The 26,768-nt window shown below is 33.5% G+C and overlaps 3 protein-coding genes across 5 annotated transcripts; 1 reads left to right on the top strand and 2 right to left on the bottom strand.

The window, feature by feature from the left end:
• Positions 1-2,770: 2,770 nt before the first annotated feature.
• On the top strand, positions 2,771-6,403 carry LOC126715954 (nifU-like protein 2, chloroplastic). Its single transcript, XM_050416818.1, has 4 exons — positions 2,771-3,064; positions 3,151-3,253; positions 4,539-4,849; positions 5,877-6,403. The coding sequence occupies exons 1-4, from the start codon at positions 2,963-2,965 to the stop codon at positions 6,063-6,065; spliced, it is 705 nt and encodes a 234-aa protein (XP_050272775.1). The 5' UTR covers positions 2,771-2,962; the 3' UTR covers positions 6,066-6,403.
• Positions 6,404-7,089: 686 nt separating this feature from the next.
• On the bottom strand, positions 7,090-14,774 carry LOC126715951 (ribosome biogenesis protein BOP1 homolog). 3 transcript variants are annotated; one of them, XM_050416815.1, is made up of 18 exons: positions 14,486-14,774; positions 13,548-13,632; positions 12,915-13,009; positions 12,652-12,806; positions 12,394-12,511; positions 12,167-12,268; positions 11,810-11,966; positions 11,603-11,711; positions 11,403-11,505; positions 11,101-11,251; positions 10,868-11,000; positions 10,659-10,765; positions 10,476-10,546; positions 10,288-10,348; positions 9,239-9,466; positions 9,000-9,084; positions 8,514-8,692; positions 7,090-7,534 (listed from the first exon to the last, which is right to left on the bottom strand). In XM_050416815.1, exons 1-18 carry the CDS (start codon positions 14,669-14,671, stop codon positions 7,449-7,451), a joined length of 2,211 nt encoding a protein of 736 aa, XP_050272772.1. In that variant the 5' UTR covers positions 14,672-14,774; the 3' UTR covers positions 7,090-7,448. The 3 variants fall into 3 exon arrangements, with proteins under 3 accessions (XP_050272772.1, XP_050272771.1, XP_050272773.1); XM_050416814.1 differs by having other exon boundaries at positions 12,915-13,025; positions 13,555-13,632; positions 14,486-14,773; XM_050416816.1 differs by having other exon boundaries at positions 12,915-13,025; positions 14,486-14,574.
• Positions 14,775-18,520: 3,746 nt separating this feature from the next.
• On the bottom strand, positions 18,521-23,001 carry LOC126715942 (ATP phosphoribosyltransferase 2, chloroplastic-like). The gene is made up of 11 exons (XM_050416803.1): positions 22,670-23,001; positions 22,474-22,533; positions 21,968-22,081; positions 21,084-21,149; positions 20,884-20,991; positions 20,706-20,789; positions 20,354-20,455; positions 20,099-20,212; positions 19,942-20,022; positions 19,552-19,671; positions 18,521-18,875 (listed from the first exon to the last, which is right to left on the bottom strand). Exons 1-11 carry the CDS (start codon positions 22,880-22,882, stop codon positions 18,780-18,782), a joined length of 1,158 nt encoding a protein of 385 aa, XP_050272760.1. The 5' UTR covers positions 22,883-23,001; the 3' UTR covers positions 18,521-18,779.
• Between the last annotated feature and the right edge of the window lie 3,767 nt (positions 23,002-26,768).

The raw sequence follows: 26,768 nt of genomic DNA, 5'->3' as shown, positions 1-26,768 counted from the left end.
TATTCAATTAATCAAAATTTAGTCTCAAATACCAATCTAAATCAAGATAAAAAATTTAAATAACACCCAAAATATAAATTAATAAAACTAGTAAATTTGAAATACATATATGTTTTAAACTATTAATAACATGGGTCGGATCAAAACAGGTTTGCTAAGTTAGTGTGGGTTGAATACACGCCATTATGTGGTCACCCTCATTACTTTTAAACCCCCCCCCCCCCATCTAGTTTGGTTTTGTTTTAGGTCGATTTTTGATGGATAATATTTCAAAAAATAAGGGTTGTGACCTAGGAAGGTCCAACCTACAAACTTAGATCATGATCCAATTGTTCACCTGAAAACATACATGATGTAGTTGGCTTATTTTAATTTGTTGGTTAGCAACATTTTTTGATATCCTTCACTCGATGTAATCTATTTTGGGTGAAACTTGACCTTTTACAACCAATAGTCCAATATAAAGAATTTTTTTTTAAAGGCAAAAAAAAAAAAAAAAAACTGGTTGGCATTTAAAAGAAAGAAAGACAGAAATCTCCCAACCAAAATTTGGGAAAAAATATGTAAAGATGCCTAAAATTTATATATCATATTTTAGATTAGGTATCGAGCTTTTAATTTTGTCAATTAATTAAATTTAGGTTGGTGAATTGTTATTGACTGTAGCTACCCTTCAGTAGGTGTGCTTGGCTAGGATATAGTCTTGTCACTTGTGTGCGATGGTTGTGCATCTATGGAGCTTGCTTACGCATGGTAGAATGGAGAGTAAAATTCTTAGAATCTTTAAAAATTCTCAGGTGATGAAGAGTCTTTTTATGAATGTGACTCTTCTCACAATATTAGATTGGGTCTTATAAAGGAAGCTTGTATTGCAACACACTTCTCAAAGCAGGTGCTAAGACCCCTGTACCAAAAGCCTCTCAATTATCATTATATGTATTGTCATTATTGTGTATATGATAATTAAATTATTTAGATTTGAAGTCTTTATCCATCTATGCTGTTCATTTTATATTATTCTAGATAATTGAGCATAGAAGAATAGAAACCCACTATTAAACTCTGCATTTCACCTAATTTTTGTTTATAAATCAATTTAGCAACTATTCGACAAAGAAGGCAGAGGGAGAAATCTCTATATAAAAAAAAAAAAACCTTTTAGAGCAAGGAATTGACGGCTAAAAAAAAAGTTATGTAGGTGAAAATAAATACAAAATATTATTAACTGCTTTTTGCTAATGAAAATGAATTACCAAGATGAGTATGAATTTTCCTATCAAAAAAAGAAAAGAAAAAGAAGATGAGTATGATTTTCAAATTAAAATATTTTAATAAATTAATAATAACTTAATTGACAAAATAAAAATGATTATCATAATAATAAAAAAACCTAAATAATTTAAATAAAATTTTGTATTTAAAAAAGGTCTAGATGGTTCGATGACCTTTCAAGTACGTGAAAGAATAGACTTCAATAAAAAATAAAAAATTAAAAAACTTAACGGCGCCAAATTCAACAGTAGTTTTTTTTTTTTTTTTTTATTTATGAGAACAGTAGTATAATCTTGAATCACAATCTAGAAGAGGAGAGAGGCCCTTGCTTCGGTGCTCCCCAGATTTTAATTACTTTTACCCCCACGTACGTAGCCTTGTAATTCAATAGGTAATCAACACCTGGCTTCCACATGTCCCTTTATTGTAAAGCTTGTAATCCTCACGCGACTCTTCTATAATTTTTTTTTAAAATAATTTAAATCTATTATAATTTGAGATTACTATATTTTTCAATCACGAAAAAAAAAAACTTAAAATGTGTAATAAGTAAATTATTTCATCCAAAATCATATGGAGAGTAGTCTTGTTTTGTAGGTTGTGGGGAGATTTTTCACCCGCTCTGGGTGCAATCCCACATCAATAAGAAATGCGCTCTACTCATACCTCATAAGTGCTTAGTACACTCATGCTTGCGCCAAGCACTTATAAGGCATGAGTGGGGCGCATCTCTTGTCGATATGGGACTGCACTCAGGGTCTTTCCATACTTGGTATTGAGAACAAAACCACGTGAGCTTGACTCTCCAAAGCGGACAAACAGCTTGTTATTTTAACGAAAGTTAAAGATGTATCTACTTATATATAAAAAAAAAAAAAAAAGTGTATATATCTATTTAGTTTAGTTTTTTTTTTTGAAAAACATGGGTTTTTTTTTTAAAGGAAAAAAATAGTAAGTGCGTTAATAAAATAGTGTTCCTTATTTGTAAGTAAGGCTCGGCTCCCAAACCAGACAAACAGCTTGTGTGACGAGTGAAAAATCTCCCCACATAGATAATATTTTAACGAGAGTTAAAGATGTATCTACTTATATATAAAAAAGTGTATATATCTATTTAGTTTGGTTTTTTTTTATAAACATGGGTTTTTTTAAGGAAAAAAATAGTAATGCGTTAATAAAATAGTGTTTCTATTTTGTAAGTAATGTTTTAGTGAAAGTTATACGTGTATTTTTACTGGACTATTTTTTTTAATATTTAGTTTTGATTTTGATAAACATGGATTTTTTTTTTAAGGAAAAAAAAAACAGCAAATGCGTTAATAGAAGAGTGTTTCTAATTTTTTTTTTTTTTTTTTTTTTTGAGAAACAAGTGTTACTATTTTATAAATAATGTTTTAGTACAGATTATACGGACTATTTTTTTTTTAGTTTCGTCACTGCTTACCTAAAGCTGAAGGTACAGAAATATTTAGGAGTATTGATAACGAAAGATACTCCCCGAGATAACTGGAGGGACTGTTTTGATTCCCCTTTTGGTCCTTCTCTTCTGTTCTCTTCTCTTCTCCGCTTCTTGTTTGTTTCCCAAGAAAAGACGAAAGGAAAATAAAAGGCTATATAAGGTCAGTAAAATAAATATAAAATAAAATAAAAATCCCAGAAAAGAAAAGAAAAGCGGTTGAGACTAACAGAGATGCAAACTGTGGTGGTGAATACGGCGTCGTATTGCGGCAGATCCCACCAAGCCCTAGAATCTTCCTCTTCCTCTTCTTCTTCTTCTTCTCGCTCATCCAAGGTTCTTTCTCTCTCTGAATCAATTTCATTAATTTTTTTCATTTTTGTTTCAATTTTTCTAAATCGGAAGCTAAAATTTGTTGACAGAGTTGTGGGAGCTTGTTTCGTACACATGTTTCTCTCGCGAGAGGGTATAATCCGGTGCGGCGGAGCTCACGCTGTTCCGTTCAATCTCGTTCACGCAGCTTAGGTAGGTGTATTTTTTTATTTGAATTGAAAAATAGGGCAAATTGGTTGATCTCTGTTGATTGTTTCATTGAATTTCGTAGCTGTTTGTATTCCAATCTAATTTAATTAGATCAATCAAATTAAACCTAAGTGTATGCAAATTCAAAAGATTTTTGCTTCTTTTTTTTTTTGTGGACTATCTTTCTGCTATACTGCTAATGTTACAAAACTAATAGTTTTTTTACTCTGAATGAAAAGAAGAAGAAGAAGAAGAAGAATCTATTAATTTTTGTACGTGATTATAGTGGACCGTGATTATGTTCATTTTGTGTGTGTGTGTGTGTGTATATATCTTCGTAGAAAGAACCGGGAGTCAGAAGGCTTTTAGCTAATTTAGTATGATTTGTTATGAGCTACTTTCAGCTGTTTAATTTATTTAGAGATATTTCAACAACAACAACCAAGCTTTGGTCTCAAAATGGGTATGGTTATGGATTCTTAATATAATAGTCGGGGTTAGCCACATGTATTATTTTCCACCATTTTATTCTATCAGAAGTCGTATTCTTTGTTACTTCTTTAATTGACATGTTATATGATTAATGTTATTTTTGGTCGTCTTCTGATTGTGCAAGTCAGATTGCACATCAGAGTTGTGTGTAGTTTAAGGACCCAACTAGATCATTTTATGTTTTTCTAATATTCAATTTTTATTTTTGAAACCTGAGAAAAATTGGATGTAATTTTAAGGACCAAATATGGCATTTGTGCTATAAGCTACTTTCCCTATAGGATGCATACAAAAAGTCATTAGCATTGCCATTTGTTCTGTTGCAAAAATTGCATACTAATTGTTTATGGTGATCTTGGTTTTTAAGTCTGTCATTAAATAAATATGTGGAAATTGTACCAGATCAAAATTATGTTGAAACTCAGCCATCAATAATATTATTAATTTGACTGTACAAGGTAAACAGTTGGAGATTTTGGAAAAAATGTGATGTAACTTTTAAATTGTGATGTAAGTCAGTGAGATAATTATTTCAAAATTTCAGCTTGTCCAAATTTACCATTAAATCATGCGACATATAAAAAGCAATTTTTTCTTGGTTTGAGTATGAAAAGCCAAGTTCTCTGGAGACGTTAAGCTTAAAATTGAGAATTGGTTTTTGTTTTATGTGTAATGAAATGTTTTTCATTTTTTTTCTCTGGACGGTGTTAGGTCATTTGTGGGTTGGCCGTGATTTCACTTTTCCACTTTTAACCTATTGGATCTTAAAAGTTTTCTCTGATTGCATATTTTACAGTTGTGAAGGCTGTTGCTACTCCAAATTCAGCTTTGGAATTGCCACTAACTGCAGAGAATGTTGAAAGTGTATTGGATGAAATCCGACCTTATCTAATTGCAGATGGGGGAAATGTGGCATTACATGAGATTGATGGCAATGTTGTACGGTTGAAGCTACAAGGAGCTTGTGGTTCTTGTCCTAGTTCTGTTATGACAATGAAAATGGGCATTGAGCGTCGTTTGATGGAAAAGATGCCTGAAATAGTTGCAGTGGAACCAATAGCTGATGAAGAATCTGGCCTTGAGCTGAATGAAGAAAATATAGAGAAGGTAGTATTTCATTTTCAGTAAAAAATTCATGCATTATAGTTATATCACAGCCATTAGAGCACTCAAACCTTCACCCTCTATGCTTTGTAAATTGTTTTACCATACCAATGGACTGCGTAGATAGTATTGCATTGCTGAAATGCAAAAATTGTGTTATTTTTCTGGTTTTGCCTTCAATAATACTTGTCATACAGAAGTGTGAGAGAGTAAGAGTCGAGAAGCCATATTTCACTTGGGCTGAACAAGTGGAATAAAATTGAGAGAGGGTGAATCAAGGAGATACATTAATTCAAACTGTTGTGAGTTTTGAATATATGGAACATAAACATTGTTTCATAACAACAACAACCAAACTTTAGTTCTAAAAGTCTTGTAAGATTCAACCATATGTATTCTTTTACACCATTCTATAGTAAATATCCAAAGTCTTGGTTGTTGGCTATGGAAGTATACAGAATTGATACCTAATAGGTTAACGTCGCTGTCACTTGACTCTTACCATGTGATCGGCCACTAGGGGCCGAAGCTGTAGTGATGATATTAAGAGGGTCCTTCATCTTTGTTGGCTTTTAAGTAGTTTTTCTGGAGAGGCAACGATGAATTTCATTAAATAAGGTAAAAGCATTTGTTGTAGGGCTTAGTTAAGAACTTCAGGACTTGGAAAAACTAAATCTGTAAATAGTTGATACATCATAGTGATGCATTACCAAGCAACTTAAGTTATCGTTGGCTAAAAGCTAGGATTCTCTTTTGGGTTGAGTGTAATCTTAAATAGTGAATTTCAGAATTTCTGCTAAATCTATTGAATCTGTTCTTTGATGGCTGAACTACCATGTGGACTCCCTACCACCTATGACATATGTAGGTTTTGTTTTTGAGTTGTTGCCAAAGCTTGCTTTTATGTTCCTTACTCCACGGTGGGGTTGCAAATTCATCCTCCCTCCACCCTCTCCAACCCTCCTCTTTCTCTATTTTTTAGGTGCTTGTCTCAATGTTTTGTCTATCATACTTGTCTTGTCCATTTCAGGTTCTTGAAGAAATCAGGCCCTATCTGGTAGGGGCAGCTGGTGGATCTCTTGAACTAGTGGCAATTGAGGAACCAATAGTCAAAGTAAGGATAACAGGACCAGCTGCAGGGGTGATGACTGTTCGTGTTGCTGTTACACAGAAATTGCGAGAGAAAATTCCAGCAATTGCAGCAGTTCAACTTCTGTAAAATCCCAGGGAGAAACCAAAAAAAATAAAAATCCTATTATATTCTTGCGAATTTTTATCACAGCATCTTGCAAGTGAGGAGCGTCTATACAACTCTGTAAAACTTTTGTGATAGTTTCATATAATATGTACAGTTTTATAATATTTAGTGGGCTAACAAAGTTGAGAAAATTCTTGTTAATGGAAAGTTAGGCTTGCTGAAGAAACTGTTAGCCATTTCCATGTTCAAACTTTAATGTTAAATTTGTTATGGCCTAATTAGTATCTGAACTTGATTTTGGTTCAACCAAAAGGATGATTGGTGTTTGAGGAGTTATATGGAAATACTTTGTTTGAAAATGTGTAGATCCAGGATTTATCATACATATAAAATTAAGACCTTTAAAGAAGACTCTGTCAAAGTTTCATGGCCTGTCAACACTATAATAGAAGTTGTCTGTGCTTCCTCCATCCCCAGAACAAATACAAGCAAAAGAAACATGCAAATTTTGGTTTTGCAAATTGTAATGGGCAAATACCAATCGATGTAATGGATTTAAAAGGCCTTCGCTTTGCTTAAACTAAAAATTTTCTTTTTGCAATTTATATGGCTTGGTCTATAAAACAGCAACTCTCCAATCTGTTTTTTGTGCTTGCTTTATATCTTGTCTTGAGCTTGACAAGCATATACAGTGGCTGGTTGATTTACCTGTCTTGCGTCAAGAAAGCGTGTATTGATCTAATGGATTATGGAAACGAGAGAACACAGATTTTATACACACAAGTTTGCATACTTGTAACTCAGTTGGGACCTCAGCTAGTGGCTTATTGATAGCTAAAATAAATTTTGTCAAATTGAAGAGTGTAACGAGCTAGGTGATTTGGTCATCTAAATCTAGAAAGGCTATAAAGTCTTTCACCGTGCAAAACAGTGCCAGAAATGTGAATGAGAAACATTTTCTGGAATGCAACCATATTTGAACATTGCTTGGGAATAGACCGTTTGAGATTATGTCTATAAACTGCATTGTTCCACACTGCAAGAGTGAAAATCAATGGGTTTGTATAATAATAATATATAAGTTACGTGCTTACATATGTTCCACATTCATTGTTCATGAATTCAAGAAAAATATGGGACATTCTTCCCAAAATTGTAATTAAATAATAACAAAAACTGAATTATAAGTTACATGCTTTGTCAAAAATTATAATTGGATCATGTTCACCAAACACATATGAGACTGAACTAGAGCCAGAAACTCAGGCAACAATTAATTTCTCTCCAACAATGAAACAGTATATTTGCCAACAAAACTTCAGGTCTCTCTCCTGAGACTCAGGAGACGGATCCCCTATGATCACCGTGTTTGCAGCGCACTTCAGTGCGTGTCACTCTTCCCTCTTAATGACAGTAAAGTTTGATCACTGAATCAGCACCAGCGGTGAATAACCAAGGCTGCCTTGGATGGAACTTACAATCCATTACTCCTGTAATACAGCCATTAATCAATGGCATTTATATAAATTTCTAATCGACATGATACACACAGATTATATGTATGACGTATTCAAAAGCCCTATATAGAAGCAAACACAAAATATTATACTTTCTTCATCTCCCACACTTTTGGTCCTATTTTAGAAAATTTTAAGTTTCTAGGAGAAAGTCATCGTCATTCAAATAAAAGAACATAAAATTTCCAAACCATCCTACTTAATTTAAACTCTAATAAACAAATGAAAAACCAGTATTAACTTTTCAAATAAAGTAAAACGTAAGTTAGGAAAGTAACTAAAAGTTTATCCATTGACTTTTCAAAGAAAACTATATTTAGGGTATCTTAGAATTAACCAAAGGGCTAACAATATTGGAAGGTGGAATTAAAATAAAAATCATATCGAATGCCAAAATATTAGACTCCTACACTAACTAGAGTGACATCTGTTTATTTTAAATTATTATTATTATTATTATATTTTTTTGGGATAAGGAACCTCGGTATATGCTTTACAAGCAATGTCCAAAAATAATTTGTGTGTCATCTATTTAGATAGAATAAATCACACATAAAACGATAGGGCATTTAATTAGTTTTGCCTTGATACTGTCACCCCTAGGCCATGCCAAAATCCAGACTTATGTGAACAGATTATTGTAGAGTAAGATCATGATTGGAGCTGAGAGACTGAGACTGGTTAGCCTCTCACAAAGAAACTTGGTCAATAGAACTATAGAAGGTCCCATTTGAGTTTCACATACTTATTGATGTGTGTGTGGGTGGGTTATATAATGGCGGTATTTAATTATATGTCTTCAGCTCTTGCCAGTAAACAAAAATAATAATAAAATCAGTCAAACTGTTGCTGTTCATTTTTTTTTTTAATAACTATTGCTGTTCCTTTTAAGATCTTCACCTTCATACTCAACCACCAGACAAAAAAAATAAAAAATGCTGAAAATTCTTACCTCTCCCATTTGAGCTTGTATGGCCTCTAAGAATTTCAAGTGGGACAATAAGAGGATTCTGGTTGAGATCTGAATAAACCATGCCATGAAAAACATATGCAGTGCAGTCATCAGAGCATGAAGCAAATAGGGGATATGAGCGATGGAAGGCAACATTGGTAATATCTTTTGGATGACACCTGAGAAATTTCCACACATGTTAGAGAAATTCACTGCCATACTGACATAAATATATTGGAGGATACATGTATTGTAGATTGCATAGTATTTGTTTTCTAAATAATTGCAATCAAATGATCAATGTGCCTGTTACCATAACATCAATGATAATTCACAGAAAAAAGAAAAAAAGAAGAAGATAATTATCATAATCATTGCAGAAAAACCTCAAATAAAGTATATAAATTGAGGAAAGGCACATTTTTCAAATGGAAAGTTCTTTTGTCATTAATGTCTAATCATTTATAGTTTTGTCCAGAAACATACTTTAGAATTCTGTAAGGTTTAGATGAAAGATCCATGTCAAACCAACACAATTTTCCCTCTCTGCTCCCCACAATTATATTGTCACCTGCATGGAAAGCAATCCTCAGATAAATTGAGAAGATAAATATCACAATAACAATTGATTGTTTCCAAAATACATCAACAAAAGAAAATCTAATAAAATTAAATTTTATCCACAATGTAAAGATGTGATAAAGGAAATAAGATTGGAAACATACCCCCAGGATGAACAGAAATGGAAGAGACTTCACGGAGTCCAGTCTCGAGCTTTTTGATAAGCTTTTGTTTCTGCAGATCATAAGCACGAATATTCTTCTTTGTTGAAATGAAAAAGATTTTTTTTGTAGGATGGAACACAGATGAAACTGGAAGTCCACGCAGCTTGAATGGAATTCTTTGTGTATGCTTCTTAGAGAGCTGGTGTATAAGAACAGCTCTTGATTCGCGTAATTAAAAAGTCAAGAAAATCCAAGGAGATTTTAAAAAAATAATTCCATACTTATCAAACCACATTCAACTAGCAAAAAATGATCAATTAGATAAAGTTCCATGCTCAGATAATGGCATGTCATATTTAAAGCACACCTTTCTTCATTTCGGACCCCTGCATGCAACCAGTGGGTGTGTGCGTGTGCGCAACTGCAGGTATGTGCACATGCCACTAGGTCTATATCATATTTCCACAAATTGCTTTTCACATTTACTTAACCGCATTTAATTGTATTGAATAAAACTTCACTAGGTAAACTGAAGTTCGACCTTCAGTTGTTAAATAAAGTTTCTTAAAAAGCTGAGCAGGCAGAGGCAACACAGCCACTATGATCTGTTTAAGAAAGAAGCATATAGATAAAGGTGATTATAAAATTTCTTGCCAACAATCTAGGTATACCTCATCCCGAAATAACACATCTAAAAAAAGCATGATTAAAAACTATGACCAAGTTCACATTCTTGCCCCTACCAAAAAAGCCCATTGGACCAAACAGATTTATAAAAAGAACTATCTGACCTGCTCTTCAGACAATGAACATGCAACAGATCAATAATCAAAAGGGGCATTGATGTTTTGACATCAGTAAGGGTATCCTATATATCAAAGAAGGGGTCAAACTCATGAATCCCTAATTTTTACATGACTAGAGGAACATATCAGAAGACTTTCAATTGACAAATAGAAGAGTTGTTCAAGCATATCATATAAGAAATAGTATTTTTTTTTAATCTAAGAAATAGTAATATGTAATCAATAAGGCTGGAAAAAGGATATCAGCTGGCATGACTGTTGAAAAGTAGTCTCCCTTACGATGCCATTCCACTGAAGATACTGTCTGTAACAGCAGAACAAATAAAACAATTATATTTTTCATTCCGTAAATGGATTGAGTCTACTCTATCAGGATAAAGGCAGGACTGGAATGGTTTCAGACGGGGTAGTTGGTTTAGAAGCTTAAGTACCTTAAAATGCCTTAACCTGATTCCTTCATGCTTATCATCTTGATGCCAGCTTGCAACGGACACCTTGTCGCCTAATTTCATGAAACATATCATGCAAAGGTCAGATATTTTGATTTCATATAGATTTAGTTAAAAAAATAATTTAATCTAGGATATTGAAAGTAACGGATATTTCATACTGACCAGAATCATCTGGCGCTACAGGTGTCTCAAAATGGAGGAGTTTTTTTATATTTTTCTGTTCTTCTTCATCTCCTAAGCCAGTATTCAAAATAAATACCTCTTGTCCCCTGAAAAACATACACTAGTTGATTTACACTGACAGACAAAGCAGTTTTCAGCATTTTTTTTAACCCAGAAAAGAAAAAATAAATCAATTTAATAAGCCTTACACAGAGACAGCTACAATAGGAATCTCACGCAGAGGATTCCATGCCACAAATTTAACTGCTTCTTCAAACTCCCAGACTCTAAGACATCTACCAGTTTCAACTTCCCAAATTCGTAGAGTTCCATCAAGCGAACCTTTGTGAACAATAAAAAATTATGAGACCCGTATCCAACTAAACTCTTGTCTAGTTGCCTGAATAAAAATGCAATTAAAATCAATGAGTTGCATCCAAACCTGAAGCAAGCCACTGTCCAGAAGCTTCAATGGAAATTGACACAACAGCGTCCTTGTGACCTTTGTACTCAAGATAACATGTTACAGGGTAAGGCTTAAGATCCCTTCGACTTGGTAGTTTGGGTTTCAAAGATTCTGGATCAATATTAATCTGGGACATAAATAGGATCACTTTTAATTAATTTGATCACCATTATAAGATTAGAAGAACATAAAAATTTGACAATCTTGCAAAATGACCATCCAAGGCAATCTAAACAAAACCAATAAGTATTTTCCCCAAATTGGGGCCTCCCACTTACACGTTTCTTCCGAACTCTAGGGCACAAGTATAGATCCAAACAACGTTCAAAAACATCCTTAACAGCATTATCGTATGCTGGGATACTTCTCAAAGATGTATACCTAATCAAATTGACATTGATTAGATGTCTCAGGCTCAACAATCAAACAAGAGAGACAAAAATAGACATTTATTACACAAAATCACATCTTGCATTACCTTCTAGGAATAAACTTAGGACGATCTTCCTCAAACATCAATTGATAAGAATTAATCTCTTCTTGTGTTGGGATGTATTCTAAAGAAGGGTTATACGATTCTTCATGGCCTAAAAAGCAAATATAGATTAAAGTTGTTGCTCAAGTTTCTTCACATAAATTATCTAATGTAAAATTATAAAATCCAGAAGATGACTTTAACTAATACCTGGCAATTTTGACTTTGGTGCGGGAATGAAAGATAAATGATTAGCCTTTTCTGTTGAGCTGGAATCATCTCCCCACAAATGATAGAATTGTTGTTCTTCTTTTGGCTTGTCACGCTTTATTAATCCCATACGAATTGCTCTAACAAGCTTAACAACCTGTGATTCGTAAAAGAAAGTGCAGGACACAAAATATGGATTGATTCAACTCAAAGGTCCAAACATTTCTTTGTTTTGAGATCATTGATCATCAAAAGGAAAATGAAATCTAAGGTATAAGAAGTAATAAAGCACCCATACTTTGCCAACTGGCTATGATCTTACATTACAAAAGAAGCCACACATTCAAAATTCCATACCTTCTTACTTTCCCATTTTGAAGGAATGAACCGCCTCTTCGGTTCCGGTGCATTTGAGAGTGGATGCTTGGCATCATCCCATTTAAACCAATCAACATATGGCTGCATTTGGAAAAATAATAATAATAATTATATTTCAAGCATAAAATTAAGTATATTATTTGTCAGAAGCCAATATTGACATCCATCTGAAATTGAAGAGCACAGAATGAATGGCAACTACACACCGCATAAGGATCAAAGTCAGAATGTGGTGCCTTTCCTTTGAGCAATCTATTAATAAGTTTGAGCTCTTTTTTTGTCACCTCTACTTCCTCATCATTATACTCATCATAAACCTTGAGCCTGAAAAGTAATAAAATAACACCATAATCATATATATAGTTTCCCCAAAAAGACCTTGGCTTAGAACTCTTCATCAGTACTTTCAAGGAAATAATGACTGTAACAATGAGAAAAATGATAATTTTGATCAATAGACTAACCAATTTTTAGCGTCATCAGCACTTTCAAGAAATGATTCTACTTTATCTTTTCGCGTTCTCTTCTTTATCTTCTTCCCATTAAGGTCATATCCAATATGCTCCTCATCCTTATACCATACCAAGGGAACATCTCCAACTGTATTTCGAGGAGCCACCTGAAAAAAACAAGAATATTACAGTTGGACAGGATAAACTTGATAACTTTAAAATTTTATTCATTACAACACCAAAAAAGAACTAAATTAATATATAAAGCAATAGACCTCATCTTCAGAGGAATCACTCTCTTCAACTCCTTCATGGGATTCAGAGCTGTTGCTTTGATTTTCTTGATCACTGTGCAAGCCATCATCAACGTCTGAGTCGACAACACCCTGCCAAAAATATTAAAATATTGCAGAGCACAAAACCAAAAGTTTTCAGGCTACAGAGAAGCATGAAATTTCACAACATTAAACATGAAGGGCAGAGAACCTATTTATTTCTGTACAGTTTTTGAGTAAAAGTAGCCAAAAAAAAGAGAAAAAAGATAAGTAATTAAATTTTCAAATATGCTGGCCTTTTGTTTGATCATGACACATTAAAAATGTAACCTCCGCAGGAGAGAGGCATAATATAATGATCTAGAAATTAGACTTGTAATAGTAAGATTTGCACTTTGATTATTCAGATTGATTTGAATCAACACAAATTAAATAGATGAAGCAACAAAAAGAATCCTTACACACGTAATTGATGAAAATACATAATGAAATTGATAAATACAAAAAATTAATCTTCTTAACTCAAAGCTATTTCCCTTTTCATTCACTGAACTTGATAATTTTTATCTCCTATCTTTTTCATCATTTTCCTGTTAATTAAGCATACAAAGAAAACAAAACGAAGACAATTACCGTGTACCTCATCTCCAGATGAACCACTTTCTCCAGCTTCTGAATCACTCAATGATCCATCAAAGTCACCATCCTCTGAAAAATCCTAGAACCACCAAAGCTAATTTACTCATAAATTTCAACAAACATAGAAATCCCATAAATTTTTATTGACATATCAACAAATTCAAAACTCCATAGATATACTCCTCCATATATTTGCACCACCCAGCTCGTCAATCAAATTCTCGTAAGAAATAAACGTAAAATAATACCTAATATGTAAAAACCAAATGCAACGTAAACAAAGCAACTAGCTGGTGACTTGAATTATCTTAAAAACATTCTAAAGCAAACAAAAACAGAGAAACAATGAATAAACTCAAACAACAAGCCGCGAAAATCCGTTTACTTGTATACTTCAAAACACGTCTAACCTTTAACAGCTGCATTAAGCTCAGTCAGTTCAATGCTTTTCAGTTTCTTTTTACATTTTCATACTAAACCCTAAGCTTCAAAAGCTCAATAATTTACTATTTTTTTCCTTACACAGAGCTCAAATTTTTTTTTTAAATGAATTTTGAATCTAATAAGATTCAAAAATTATTGAAGAAGAAATGGCTGTTATCGGAAAATGAAGCATGCCACTCCATTCCGATAGCCACTACGGCCAGATTCCGGTGGCAGGAGATGATACAACAGAGAAAACAAAAGCTCTCGGATGAAGAATAAGTGTATTCGTGAACCTAAATTTTCAAAATAAATATATATATATATATATATATTAATGTGAAAGCCATGGCGTATGTAAGCTCGAATTCACTGACAATAGAGAGGTAACCAAATCCTTAATTAAATATTGTTTTCAAAACTTTCTCGAGAAAGCAAAAGAAAATATATTTTTTACCAGACAAACAGTGGCGTATCGAAGTTGAGAGAGAGAGAGAGGAAGTAATTACCTCAGAATCAGAAACGTAAGGAGAACCGTAATCAGGATCAGAATCAGAATCGGAATGAGAAGGTAATTGTTTTTGTTTTTGTTTGAGTTTATTTTGTTCAGTGATTGAAGGCTGTTCTTCTTCTACTTCTTCGGATTTGGAATTTTGAACACTTTTGCTTTTTTTCTTTTCCTCCTTAATCTTCATCTCTCTCTCTCTCTCTCTCTCTCTCTCTCTAAAATGGTGTATGAGTTTTGAGAAGGCGGAGAAGGAGATTCTGAAGAAGAAGAAGGGGTTAGGGTTTAAGGTCTGAGGTCTGAGCCTCTGATGTGATAGTGTCTCGTGGGCCTTTTTTCTTTTTTTTTAATTATAGAAAAATGTCTTGTGGGCTTAAGGCCCAAAATACATAAATTTAATTCAAAATTAAAATGATATTTTTTTTCTATATCCATTTCGTCTAAATTAATTTTATTAAAACTAAAAACAAAATATTCTTCCTGGAATATATTTTCTATTTTACCTATACACATCTATAGATCAAGTCCTATGAATTGCAAGTTCACAATAAACACATTCAATTGGAGGGTAGCAAAACATTTTATCCTTACATTTTAGAAAAACATTCAATAAGTTGCTTTTGGATTTAGATGGTGTAAGAGCATCCACAACAGTGGAGTTGAATTTTTAGCAATTTAGCTCCACCAAAAGTTACTTTATTTATTTTACCTATACACATGCTGCAGCAGTGTATCTATTTTAGCTTTTAACATAATAAAATAATATAAATATCACAATAAAATATTATAATTACTACAATAAAATAATATATTTCACTACCAAAAAAATATTACACCACCAACCTCAACCACCTCTACCGTCAACCACAGGCACAACCACCACCACCACTACCGGTAGTCCACAGCAACAAAAAAAAAAAAAAAAAAACCCATAACGGGCACAAGCCCACTACCACAAACACAAACACAAGCCCACTTGCCCACAACAAATCGGAAAACACCACCACCACCACCACCACCACCACTACCGACAGTCCACAGCCAAAAAAAAAAAAAAGGAAAAAAAACCCACAACGAGCACAAGCCCACTGCCACAAGCACAAGCCCACTTGCTTACAACAGATCGGAAAACACCAACACCACCACCACCACCACCACCACCACTATCAGCAGTCCACAACAAAAAAAAAAAAAAAAAGTCCACAACGAGCACAAAAGGAATAGGCTTCAGTTGGCGCAAAAGGAATGAGCACAACGAGCACAAAAATCCACCGAAGCCCAGCCCAGCCCAGTGTGAGGAGTGGTCGGCACTGGGCTGGGCTTCGATCGGCGCTGGGTAGTCGAGCTAGAGAGATGAGGGATGAGGGAGATGAGGAAGGCCAGCGAGCTAGAGAGAAAAAAAAAAATTGACCGGCGAGCTGAGGGATGAGGGAGGCTTGCGGGCTAGAGAGACCGGCAAGCTGAGGGATGAGGGAGATGAGAGATCGGTGAGCTAGAGAGAAAAAAAAAATTGAGGAAGAAAGAAGGAAGAAGAGAAGCCGGAGAGAGAGAGAGAAAAGGAAGAATATTTTAATGAGAGAGGAGAGAGAAGTGTAATAATAATATATATATATATATATATATATATTTTTTTTTTTAGCTTTGAGCTACAGTGCACATCTAAAGATAGATGTGCACTATAGCTGAGGAGCTAAATTTTTTAGATTTAGCTCCTCTGATGCGGGAAGGTTTTTTGATATTTAGAACTAAAAAATAGCATTATAACTATGTAGCAACTCTGCTGTGAGTGCTCTAATAATGTTTCATTATGCCGTTATACTACGTTATTGTAATCTCAATATAAGAATCTAATATGACATTATTTATGAAGATGATGAGATTAAGATTATGTAATATATTTTGTAATTTTAAATTGTGGTAATGTTAGAAAAAATAAAATAAACCAAAAATCTTATATTAAGGGCACATTATAGCGAACCAAACGCCCTTTTAGGAATTTCAAATAAGATGATTTAGATAACTAATTTACACTACTTAAAAAGAAAAAAAAAATTAATTACACATGAGGAATGTCATGGGATGAAAAATGACAATGTCAACATCACGTGAGATAAAGTATTCATACATAGATATGATAAAATTATAACTTATAATGTTCACTCCATAATAGTTGTTCTTTATCATTAGGCTAATATATTAATTAGTTTTTTATGTAGATGATGCTTGAATCCCAAATCTCCATTCGACGATTAGAAACTTTACAGACTAAGCTGACTAGAATGCATGACAAAAGTCTTAAAAAAATGGGTCAATTTTATTATTTTAAATACCATGAAGGTTTTAACATGTTAATTTTGTAGCATAAGAGGTGCATTTGATAATAACTCATACCGCAAGGGTCTCTTTAATTATTTTTTAAAAATAAATAAGATAGTAATAATGGTATTTGAAATTATTGATGATGTGCAAGAGATGGTTACTTGGATTAAAAATACAAATAAAAGAAAAAAGGATTTACCACAAACCTAAGTACTAATATTCACGAAGCTAACTGTTCTACGATTATTATAAAAATTTAAAAATAACAATAATATTAAAAGAAAAATATAAGGCAAATTACAACTTACCTGCTTGTGATTTCGCTAAAATTTAAGTTGTATATTTGTGATTTCAAATTTAACATTTTAAACATCTGAGATTTGACAAAAATTTAAGTTGCTTACTCGTAGTTTGAAATCTTAGGATACAAGTATTCCGCTGGATTCTTTTTTAAATTATTTAATCTTGTATTTATATGTGTTTTTTTGTGTTTTTAGAGGGGAGAGAGATAAAAGTGGAGCAAAATTACATGTTTAGTCCTGTTTTTAACAAAAGTGAGTTATAAAAATTTAACTGAGCTAACTTCAAGTGGGCAAATTGTCAAATTTCGACCCACATGTAGGCAACTTAAATTTCGACCAAATCACATATGAGTAAGTTATAATTTGCTCAAAAAGAAAATAGCAAAGTATTCAAATCAAAGTCTAAGAGCACTAATGATCCGTTTAGATTGAGAGGGAGGGAGGGAGGGGAAGTAGAATAGAATAGAATAGAGTAAAATTGACCCAAAATTAACCTATTTTTAGCTAGCTCTACTTTACATCCCTCCACCCCCTCCTTTCCCTCAATCCAAACATGCCATAAATTTTTTACTAACATTGGTACAAAGATGATACTTGTAAAATAAATAAATAAATATAGCAAGAGTTCCTATTATTATTAAGAAACATACGCCTATCAGCCACGTTCACACAAATTTATCCTTGACAAGAGACCTACCACCGATCCAACATGTGTGAGTGAGAATAATTCCGATGAAACAGCAATCCATCATGTCCACAAGTGAGCTATAGCAACCAAATAAACTACATCGTGTACGATCAAGTCTTTATCAAAAACTATTCAACATTGATTCAAATCTATTCCTTTCACTTTGTAATATGCTTTTTTTTTGTGGTGGGGGGGGGGGGGGTGGGAATGCTAAAGCTATAACAAATTTTACTAAAAAACTTTCAAATAATGTAAAAATAAATATGATTAATGACACCTCAAGAAGATAATAAATAAGTATTTAAATGAATAATGTTAGGAATATTATAAATTTTATAACATGAAGCTTACAAAGATGTATCATTAATCACAAAAAATAATTCAAAAATGCATTTAATAGGTTATTGATGTCCATATATCATATTAATTGTCACATTAATTAGTAAAGTTTTCAAGTAAAATTAATAATATTTCTAACATTTTCCTACCAAAATTATATCTTGTGATTAGTGAAACATATATTTGTAAGGGAAAATGTTTTTTTTTTTTTCCCCCTGATAGGTAACCAGGAAACTTTATTTGTAAGGGAAAATGCTAGATATACAAATTCTTTTATGAAAACTTTTACAAACCGATGACGTGGTAAATGATTATAGATAAATAAAAAAAATGATGTTATCAATCAATCTAGATGAGAACGAGTAAGAAATTGGTTATAACAACAATTTATAAAAATGTTGTAAAATAGTTTATAACTATAGCATTACTCTATTTGTAAGATCCATATATTTAAAGTTGTAATATCTTTAACATTACTCAATTCTTTGGGACTTCTTAAAAGTAGAAGAAAAATATAAAACTAATTTTTTTCTTATATCTCCAATTTTTTTTTTTTTTAATATTTCGATTTTTCCCTCAAAATTTGGTGCCTTCCTCTAGTAGGCGGCCCTAGGCGGTGGCCTAGGCCTAGGGCCGGCCCTGACAATGGACTAAAGTCCTAGTTTTCTGAGAAGCTCGCGCCATCTTGGAGTCTCTTCATCAAAAATGTAGGTCAAAGGAGAAACAAGAACGCCACTGCCTCCAACCTGCATCAGTCAATATCCAAAAAATTAAGTTTGCAGGTGGATTTCTGGAAGGGGAAACTCAATTCAATGTGGAACCAGATACAAAAATCCCTAGTGAGATGAGAGATGCCAGAAAATAGTGTCCTTGTTTTTTAATATATAGTTCAATACAAAAGATGGGCACAGAGATTTCTTATGAGTTCAGAATCTACATATTTAGACTCAAAACCCAGTAACTGGTGCTACATAAACTGGACAAACCTACATGTCATACCAGGTCAAGTTGAACCAACCTTTTTAAAAACAAGCTGGTTTCAATTGTAAAGGTGACATTTGTTTCTTACGAAATACCTAGCTTGTCCATACATTAAAAGATCTTATCGATCCTAGGGGGGAGGGTGAACCTTTCAAAAGCTAGTTAATTCTGTAAAATTAGCCATCAGAGAAAAGAGCAGATACCTCACAGAGCTACTCTAGTATCATCTTTTTATCCAAAAGGCTAAACACTAGTCTAATAGGAAAATATCAATCCATGCCACAGAATGACACCCAAAGCTGAGCCAAAGAACTAACATTTTCAACGTGACATCGTAAAGAGAGATGGGAAAACCAGCATGCGTAACATTACAAATAATTAATATTATATATAGATAATAAAATGGACTTATAAAAAAATATAGATAATAAAATGGCTCACCGCTCTCAGTTGTTGTACAGACTTATATAGTGCCTTTTTGGGTACACATACGACTATGGCAAAGTAATCTGAGGCTACCTTCCCATCACGTTTACAAAAAACTGGACTTACAGTAGGTCCCTGCACAAATATAAAGGATTTAGAAGTGCTGCTGTAATTCAGGAATGATTGAGGGCTTTGCTTCTTACTTTCTTTAGGAAAATTTAGACCTTAGGTTTTTATTTTTTATTTTAAATTTGTGTTCTTAGATTTCTTTGTGCCTCTCATTATACTTCCAATGTACTAGGGCTAGAGCCTTTCCATTTTAAATTTTTTTATTACTTATAAAAAAAAGATTGTGGGAAACTTAGTTGGGAAAAGAAAAGTGATTGAGTTCATTCCAAGGCACACCTGCAGTCCAGATAATGATGGCTGACCCAGTATTCTCTCAGCCACTTCCTCCGCACTACTTCCCCTCATGTTTGCAGTAACCTGCCAGTTAAAGTGTGTGAGCAACATAAAACCAAATTTAAATAAAATGCAGCCCCAGCAGAAGAACATGACATACCGTGAACTGACCAACAGCCCTCAAATGCGCCTCCAATCTTTCAAGAATCTCTTTTGTTATGTCCAATGCACCTTTCCTCTGGATCAATGCTCTCCGGCTTGCAACAAGAACAGCCTGAAGAATGTTGCAAGACAAGATGTGATAAAGACAACATGCAAAATTAACCGTCACAAAAGCAGTTGCTTGAAGTCCCTCTTTTAATAGCATTCAAGAAACTACAAAATCTGATGCTTGGCAAGGTCCAAGATAGCTAACCTGGCTTTCCAACACAATTCCCCCTTCAATTTCTTTCAAGTTGTTTTCTTTCAGTGTTGTTCCACTACTCACAAGGTCCAAAATTGCATCAGCTATGCCCATCTGAATTTACAGAAAAGACAAGTAGTCTATATAAAATTCATGTGGAGATAGCATGTCTTTATTAAGCAGTCAGCTACACTTGATAACATAACACCATTATCCAATACAAAATTTCCATTTTAACTATGACAAGGGACTAGATCAACTATCTCAATGCACATCAGCAATTTAGTTTCAAATTGGGCAAAAAGAGAATAACAAAAAGAAAGAAAGAAATCTGCAAATCATAGAGAAAGAATGCATTTCTCACCACAGGAGCTGCCTCCAGTGCTCCATCAGCAGTTGAAAAAGTCACATACTTTAGTCCATTTTCTTTCATAAATTTAGGACCTAGCTGTGCAGAAGGATAGGGCCAAAAAAGAAAATGTTACAAAAATTATAAACAACTGAACTTTTCAAAATATAATAAAATGAAACACAGATCATACGTAGGTGAATCCAGTAGCGACTCGCAGAGGCTTGTCAGCCGTCCATTGAGACATTTGTGCAAGTTCTTCCAGAGAATTTATGTTCTCAAAAATCCCATATTTGGGAATCTGAAAGGACAAAGGATATACCAAGATTATTAACAGTAAAATTTATGAGATAAGCAGTAAGTTTCAGTTGGCTATCTGCAAGAACAACTTACAGCCAGGGATAAACGGCAGTTCCCATAGTCAAGTGCATCATGAACAAGGACGAGCTCCTCATTCCCCTGACAGCAGGAACAAAAATGAAGAACTTTAAATGGTAATGCACTTCCTTGTAGCAATCCTTGATAAGAAAACAAGGACTCTTTTTTTTTTTAATAAGCAATAGAATTTCATTAAAAAAAAAAAAGGAGCAAAATAAAGCACTATCCTAGTACAAAGGGTGTACACAAGAAACAAGGAAATTTTGCCAGTTAAATTTCATAACGAGTCCATGATCTGCCACTAATTGCAACTCTTCACTTCGATAAAAGTATCAGACCCTTTACTAACAATCCACCTCTATGAGTATGGCAGAGCATCTACCAGCCAATTACAGGATGCAATTGCATTTATATGTCTGTAACCCCCAATATGAAGGGTCTCAGAAGCACTCTGCCTACTTTCCAAGGTGTAAACTACGTGCACAAGTTTCTATTGAGGTAATGACAAAGGGAGGAATGCTTAACATAACTGGAGTGTTCATGGGATGCATGTGTGTGTGTTTAAGAGATAAATTCTTCCCTGAAAAAAATCTTACAATTTTGCTCTGGGTTCTAAGCCATGCTTGAGTATCTAACCCCCCCACCCCCTTTTTTTATGAATGAGCAAATTTTCATTTCAAGGAAATACATTAGATCAGTACAAAGGCACTACAGAAGCACAGCTAGAAACACAGAAAAAACACAGTTACACATAGCAGAGAACAAAAGAAAGTGACAAAGCATGCTTGAGTACCTAACCTTATGGCCATTTTGAATTACTCCAGTTAGTAACATTGAGTACTCAACTTAATAGGCATTCTAAATAATGAACCAGAAACAGTTCATAACTTAATGCTTACCTGGCCATATTCACTGACTGTATCTAAACCCACAATACCAAGGTCTAGATCTCCTGATGCCAGTTTCCGGACAATGTCTTTTGGCCGCTGAAGCCAAACTTCCAAATTGGCAAGCTGCAAAACACATGGGTATTAAAAAATTTGGCTACATAACGTATTTAGGATTAACAATTTATATTATTGGTCAGTCACACAAGCATCCAATGGGCTTGAACCCAGGAAGTGCCACTATAACCGATTGACCTATGAATTATAGGCGACAATTTTTAAAAAAAAGCTTCCTATACATGTTTTTTCCATTGTTAGCTTTACAAGCAACTCATACAAATTAATTCAAGCAATATTACTTATTACTGCATTGGGCAGCATTATATTCTGAGCTAACATCATACATAATTCTCACAAATACTGTTAAATATTAGCTACGATATATTCCATGTTGAATAAATCATGGCAAATATTTAACAAATACAATTCACGAAAAAGATCGAAATTCCTTCACATACCTCAGGAATTTGCGCAACATATTGTCGCGGATTCGCTTGCTTCACCGACAATTGACAATCCTTTTCACACAAAAAAAAAAAAAAAAAAAAAACAACAACAACAACAAAAGTTATAAGAAATTCAATCCAATGCAATTTTCTCGGGAACCAAACAGAGAGGAAAAGAAAAAAGAAAAAGAAAAAAGGCAATGCGTACTTTGAGAAGATCTAAAGTATCAGAGGTCATGCGGCCTTTGCTAGGTAGGCCGATGCGGATGTCGGTTCGCTCGGGGACCCGAGCGTCGAGCACCGGTCCGTTCGCCACCGCCACGTGGAACTGCTGCGACGGAGCGCAGCACACCAAAATGGTGCGTTTGAAGGGGAATGAAGGCGTTGTTGAGCCTGACAGAAACGGCTGGAGCATCGACATGGACTGAGCTCGAGCTGTGCGTGTGTGTGTGAGAGAGTGTTTGAAAGAGAGAGAGAGAGAAAGGTGATCCGCCGCTTTGGAGTAAAAAGGCGGCAAAAATAAACGAGATGGGAATTTTTTTAACGTAGGGTTTGGCATGGCTTACCTTCAGTTCTTTATATATTTTTAAAACTTGGGTATCACTCAAATATGTTATATATTTTTAAAATTAGGGTTTTTTAAAATTAGGGTTTGTTTGACATTCAGTAGTTTACATATATATATATATATATATATTATTTTAAGAGTTATTTTATGAGATCTTATATTTTTTTAGTGGCTATTGTAATCGCCCAAATCTTGACCATTAAATCTAATAGTTTTTAATCTTGACCGTTTATTTAATTTAAGTGGATATCAAATACCGGGAAGGTCAGTTAACATATATAAATGGTCTTGGTTTTAATTTTAAATGCTTGTTAATTGCATATTACTGCTTCCCCCTTCTATTTTGCGGGAAAAAGGATTAAGGAATTTTGTATATAAACTAATAAGCAACATAATAAGAAGCATCTAGAAAATTAACCAAATTGTTCTTATCGCTTTCTCTCTGAATTCAGGATGTTGGTTACCCTTGAAGTAATTAATTCTTCTTCTCTACTTCTAAAATTCTGATTCACCAAGAGCTTAACTTAACAACTCTTCTCAATTAAGTATATGGACAGGAGTTGATGTTAGTGTGCTACAGGCCTTTATTCCTTTACACAAGATGAAGATGGCCAATTGCATGTGGAATCATAATGTCATATAATATGTATGAGCAGTTGAGCACCATAGCTACATTAGGGGCAATTCATCAAGCAATGGTACATTTGGTGGAACTTTTTTAAAAATTATTTTTAAATTTGTAAACAAAATTGCTATTTAGTCTTGCCATTGTTTCAACAAGACACTTGATAGGCATTTCCAAATTCACGCAAAAGAGTGTTTATTTTCACTAGTAGAATTAAGGCCAATTATCACTTTCATACTAGATTGCTTTTGAGAAAATTTATGATACTTTAGTATTAAAAGATTTATTGAACACTCAAAATAGATTTTGAATGACTTATAAAATAAATAGTTTTTCTTCAAATAGATTGTAAAATAATCCAAATAAATGACATAATTCACAAATGTGATTTATTTAAGTGCCATTTAACCAAAATAATATCGAATACAAAAGAACCAATAGGATATACATAGACCAAAGACAATATAATGTCTACATCAAACCCCAAACAAATTTTAGCTACCCCCAATGCTTCTAGCTACAACCAACCAGAGGAGAATTTCTAGAATTAATATATTTCTACTTTATTATTCAAGTCTCATTGTTTTATTTTATTTTATTTTTTTTTATTTTTATATAAGATAGAAATTCAACTTTAACATAATCTAAGTATATATGTATGTGGAGCTCTAGTGGCGGAGTCAGGAATTTATATTTGGGGGGGCAAACATAAAATTAGACAATTAATTATTTCTGTGTATATATTAATTATATCCATACTAATAGTAATGTACACACAATTTAATAATCAAAACCCAAAAGTGTATTATTTCTAAATTACCAACTCCTAAACTTGTCCATGAATCTAGATTTTTCAAATTAAATTATCACCCATTAAATATAATGACTAAAATTTAAAAAAATACTAATAATTTAAAGATTTTTAAATAAAAGACAAACAATCATTCAAATTTCAATATAAAAAAAAAAAAAAAAAAAAAAAAAAAAAAGCTATAACTACAACCAAATACATGTTATATTATTTTATATATAAATAAAATGATAAAAATAATATATTTTAATCATACACATTTATGATGTTATGATACATTGATTATTTTAATATTTTAAGAACAAATAAAAATATGAGAAAGTGAGAGTAGCCTACACAGCTACACAACTGCTTTTGCAGGAAGTATTTTAACCACACACATGGTTATGTAGTGGAGGAAAATTATTTAAGTGCTATCTCTACAATATTTTTACAACCATTTCACAATAAATCTTAAGCGGTAAGTTATTATTAGTTCTAATTTTAATCCACAACTAAATAACTTTTTTGCGCACACGTAATAGCCAATAATAACTTGCCACTTAAGATTTATTGTAAAAATATTGTGAATATAGCATTTCTTTATTAAAATAACTCTACTATATATATACTAATTTTTTCAAATATTTGGGGGGGGGGGGGCCAAGGCCCCCTTGGGTCCCAATGTGGCTCCACCACTATGAAACTCCCTCTTGGAGACTTGAACTCCGATACTTGCCTTCCACCCCACAAACACTTATAAAGTTTATAACAAGCAAAGTGTTTGTTATAAAGTTGATTATCAACCGAATTACAATAATAAGATATATTTGAACATACCTCAATATGGAGAAATTATAGAGTCCTTTGGTGGACCACGTCATTTGTCCACTATTCCACTAAAAAACTTCCACTTGTTTAAAATTGTTGAGTCAGTAATTAATTTTTGTTTAAAAAAATTATTTAACTAACAATTTTAAACAAGTAAAAGTTTTTTAGTGGAATGGTGGACCATATCACTTGTCCACCATGTGAATCTTATAATTTCTCCTCAATCTGATAGCTCTACCTAAAAACTAGGAATTTATTGGCTGAATTCTAACTCTAATCAACTACTAACAGCTCCCTTGGATAAAGGAACCACTCCACCCATTGCTCATACTTTTATCCATGTTGCTAGTCATTTGCATCTTCTGTTTCTGTTGCAAGATATTCACGCCATCCATGCTAAATTGATGATGTTAATCCACATCATCATTCTTAGCTTGCTGAAGCCTCGCACATCCACGCTGCATACATGCTGAAGCCTCATGCATCAAATTAAACACACAGTGCTATCAAAATCACAAAACAAACCGAAATGACAAGAGAAAAGTGAAATAATTTAAAATTATTTGACATGATATAGGACAAGAAATTTCATTAACTTATTTCAGTTCCATGAATACAAAGCCACAAGTTTAGACAAACCAAAACTCTATGAAGCCTTTCAAAAAGCAATTTTCTATGCCACTGAAAAAATTGTGAGACATTTAGTAATAATGTGTGTGGGGGCCAGTTATTCAGGAAGTATTGTTGAAAGCGGTATTAACTGGGCCTATGACCCTATCTGAGGATGTTGGACCATCCAAGGAGGCCCAAGTAAGGCTATGAATAGAATAAAACTAAGAGAGGAGTAGAGGCAATGTGAGATGGGTCCAACAAGTGTCCGAGGATGACAGTATCCTCAGCAACATGTATCCGAGATGAATCTGAGTACCTTATCATCACGAACTTACTTCGGGACTACGTCACAGCTGAGAGTGGGACATTGGATCAGGGATAAGGATAAAAAGGCAGACAAATATCTTCAAAGGCTGCGACCTCCGCATTAATTGTCTCTCAACCAACTCTCTGGCCGCATTAATGTGGAAGTGATAACTGAACAGTGATCGAGCAGCCTTACAAGCCACTGGTTGATGGTTTCAGGAAGTGTTGGATGGGACAGGGAGGAATCCCCCTAATCTAGCATACACGTGTGTGGTAGGGATGACACGAAGGTTGCAGTATATAACCTGGAAGAATGCGCCAAGAAGGAGATACGAGAGACTTCTAAAAAGAAAACCATAGAACAAAAAATAACCTAGTTGGTTTCGAGGACAAATTCGATAATCTTGTCTGTGTCATATTATTTTACATCGTTAAGATTAATTGCTTTTCTTCTGGGATAAATCTAGTTCTTCAACTCACGCTCTACAAATTTATTATTTGGGTCGTTAAGGTTTGAGCCCAATCCGATTTTGGGATCAATACAATTTCAGTCCCTACAATGTGTATATCAAGGG

Source organism: Quercus robur, chromosome 2 (genome assembly GCF_932294415.1).
Source record: "Quercus robur chromosome 2, dhQueRobu3.1, whole genome shotgun sequence".
Lineage (NCBI taxonomy): Eukaryota > Viridiplantae > Streptophyta > Magnoliopsida > Fagales > Fagaceae > Quercus > Quercus robur.
Note: the sequence above shows the minus strand (reverse complement) of the source record. Positions and strands in the feature narration are given on the sequence as shown.

What these genes read in the sequence shown, in the direction of transcription:
- LOC126715951 (XM_050416814.1), bottom strand. Translation starts at nt 14,671, where the DNA reads ATGAAGATTAAGGAGGAAAAGAAAAAAAGCAAAAGTGTTCAAAATTCC. An exon ending in CCTAAGTTTATTCCTAGAAG is followed by an intron (nt 11,506 to 11,602) that starts GTAATGCAAGAT and finishes CAATTTGATTAG; the next exon opens with GTATACATCTTTGAGAAGTA. An exon ending in TTCAACAGTCATGCCAGCTG is followed by an intron (nt 9,467 to 10,287) that starts ATATCCTTTTTC and finishes CTTTTTAATTAC; the next exon opens with GCGAATCAAGAGCTGTTCTT.
- LOC126715954 (XM_050416818.1), top strand. Translation starts at nt 2,963, where the DNA reads ATGCAAACTGTGGTGGTGAATACGGCGTCGTATTGCGGCAGATCCCAC. An exon ending in CTTCTTCTCGCTCATCCAAG is followed by an intron (nt 3,065 to 3,150) that starts GTTCTTTCTCTC and finishes ATTTGTTGACAG; the next exon opens with AGTTGTGGGAGCTTGTTTCG. An exon ending in ATCTCGTTCACGCAGCTTAG is followed by an intron (nt 3,254 to 4,538) that starts GTAGGTGTATTT and finishes CATATTTTACAG; the next exon opens with TTGTGAAGGCTGTTGCTACT.
- LOC126715942 (XM_050416803.1), bottom strand. Translation starts at nt 22,882, where the DNA reads ATGTCGATGCTCCAGCCGTTTCTGTCAGGCTCAACAACGCCTTCATTC. An exon ending in CATCATTATCTGGACTGCAG is followed by an intron (nt 19,672 to 19,941) that starts GTGTGCCTTGGA and finishes ATATTTGTGCAG; the next exon opens with GGACCTACTGTAAGTCCAGT. An exon ending in CTGTACAACAACTGAGAGCG is followed by an intron (nt 18,876 to 19,551) that starts GTGAGCCATTTT and finishes TGACTGATGCAG; the next exon opens with GTTGGAGGCAGTGGCGTTCT.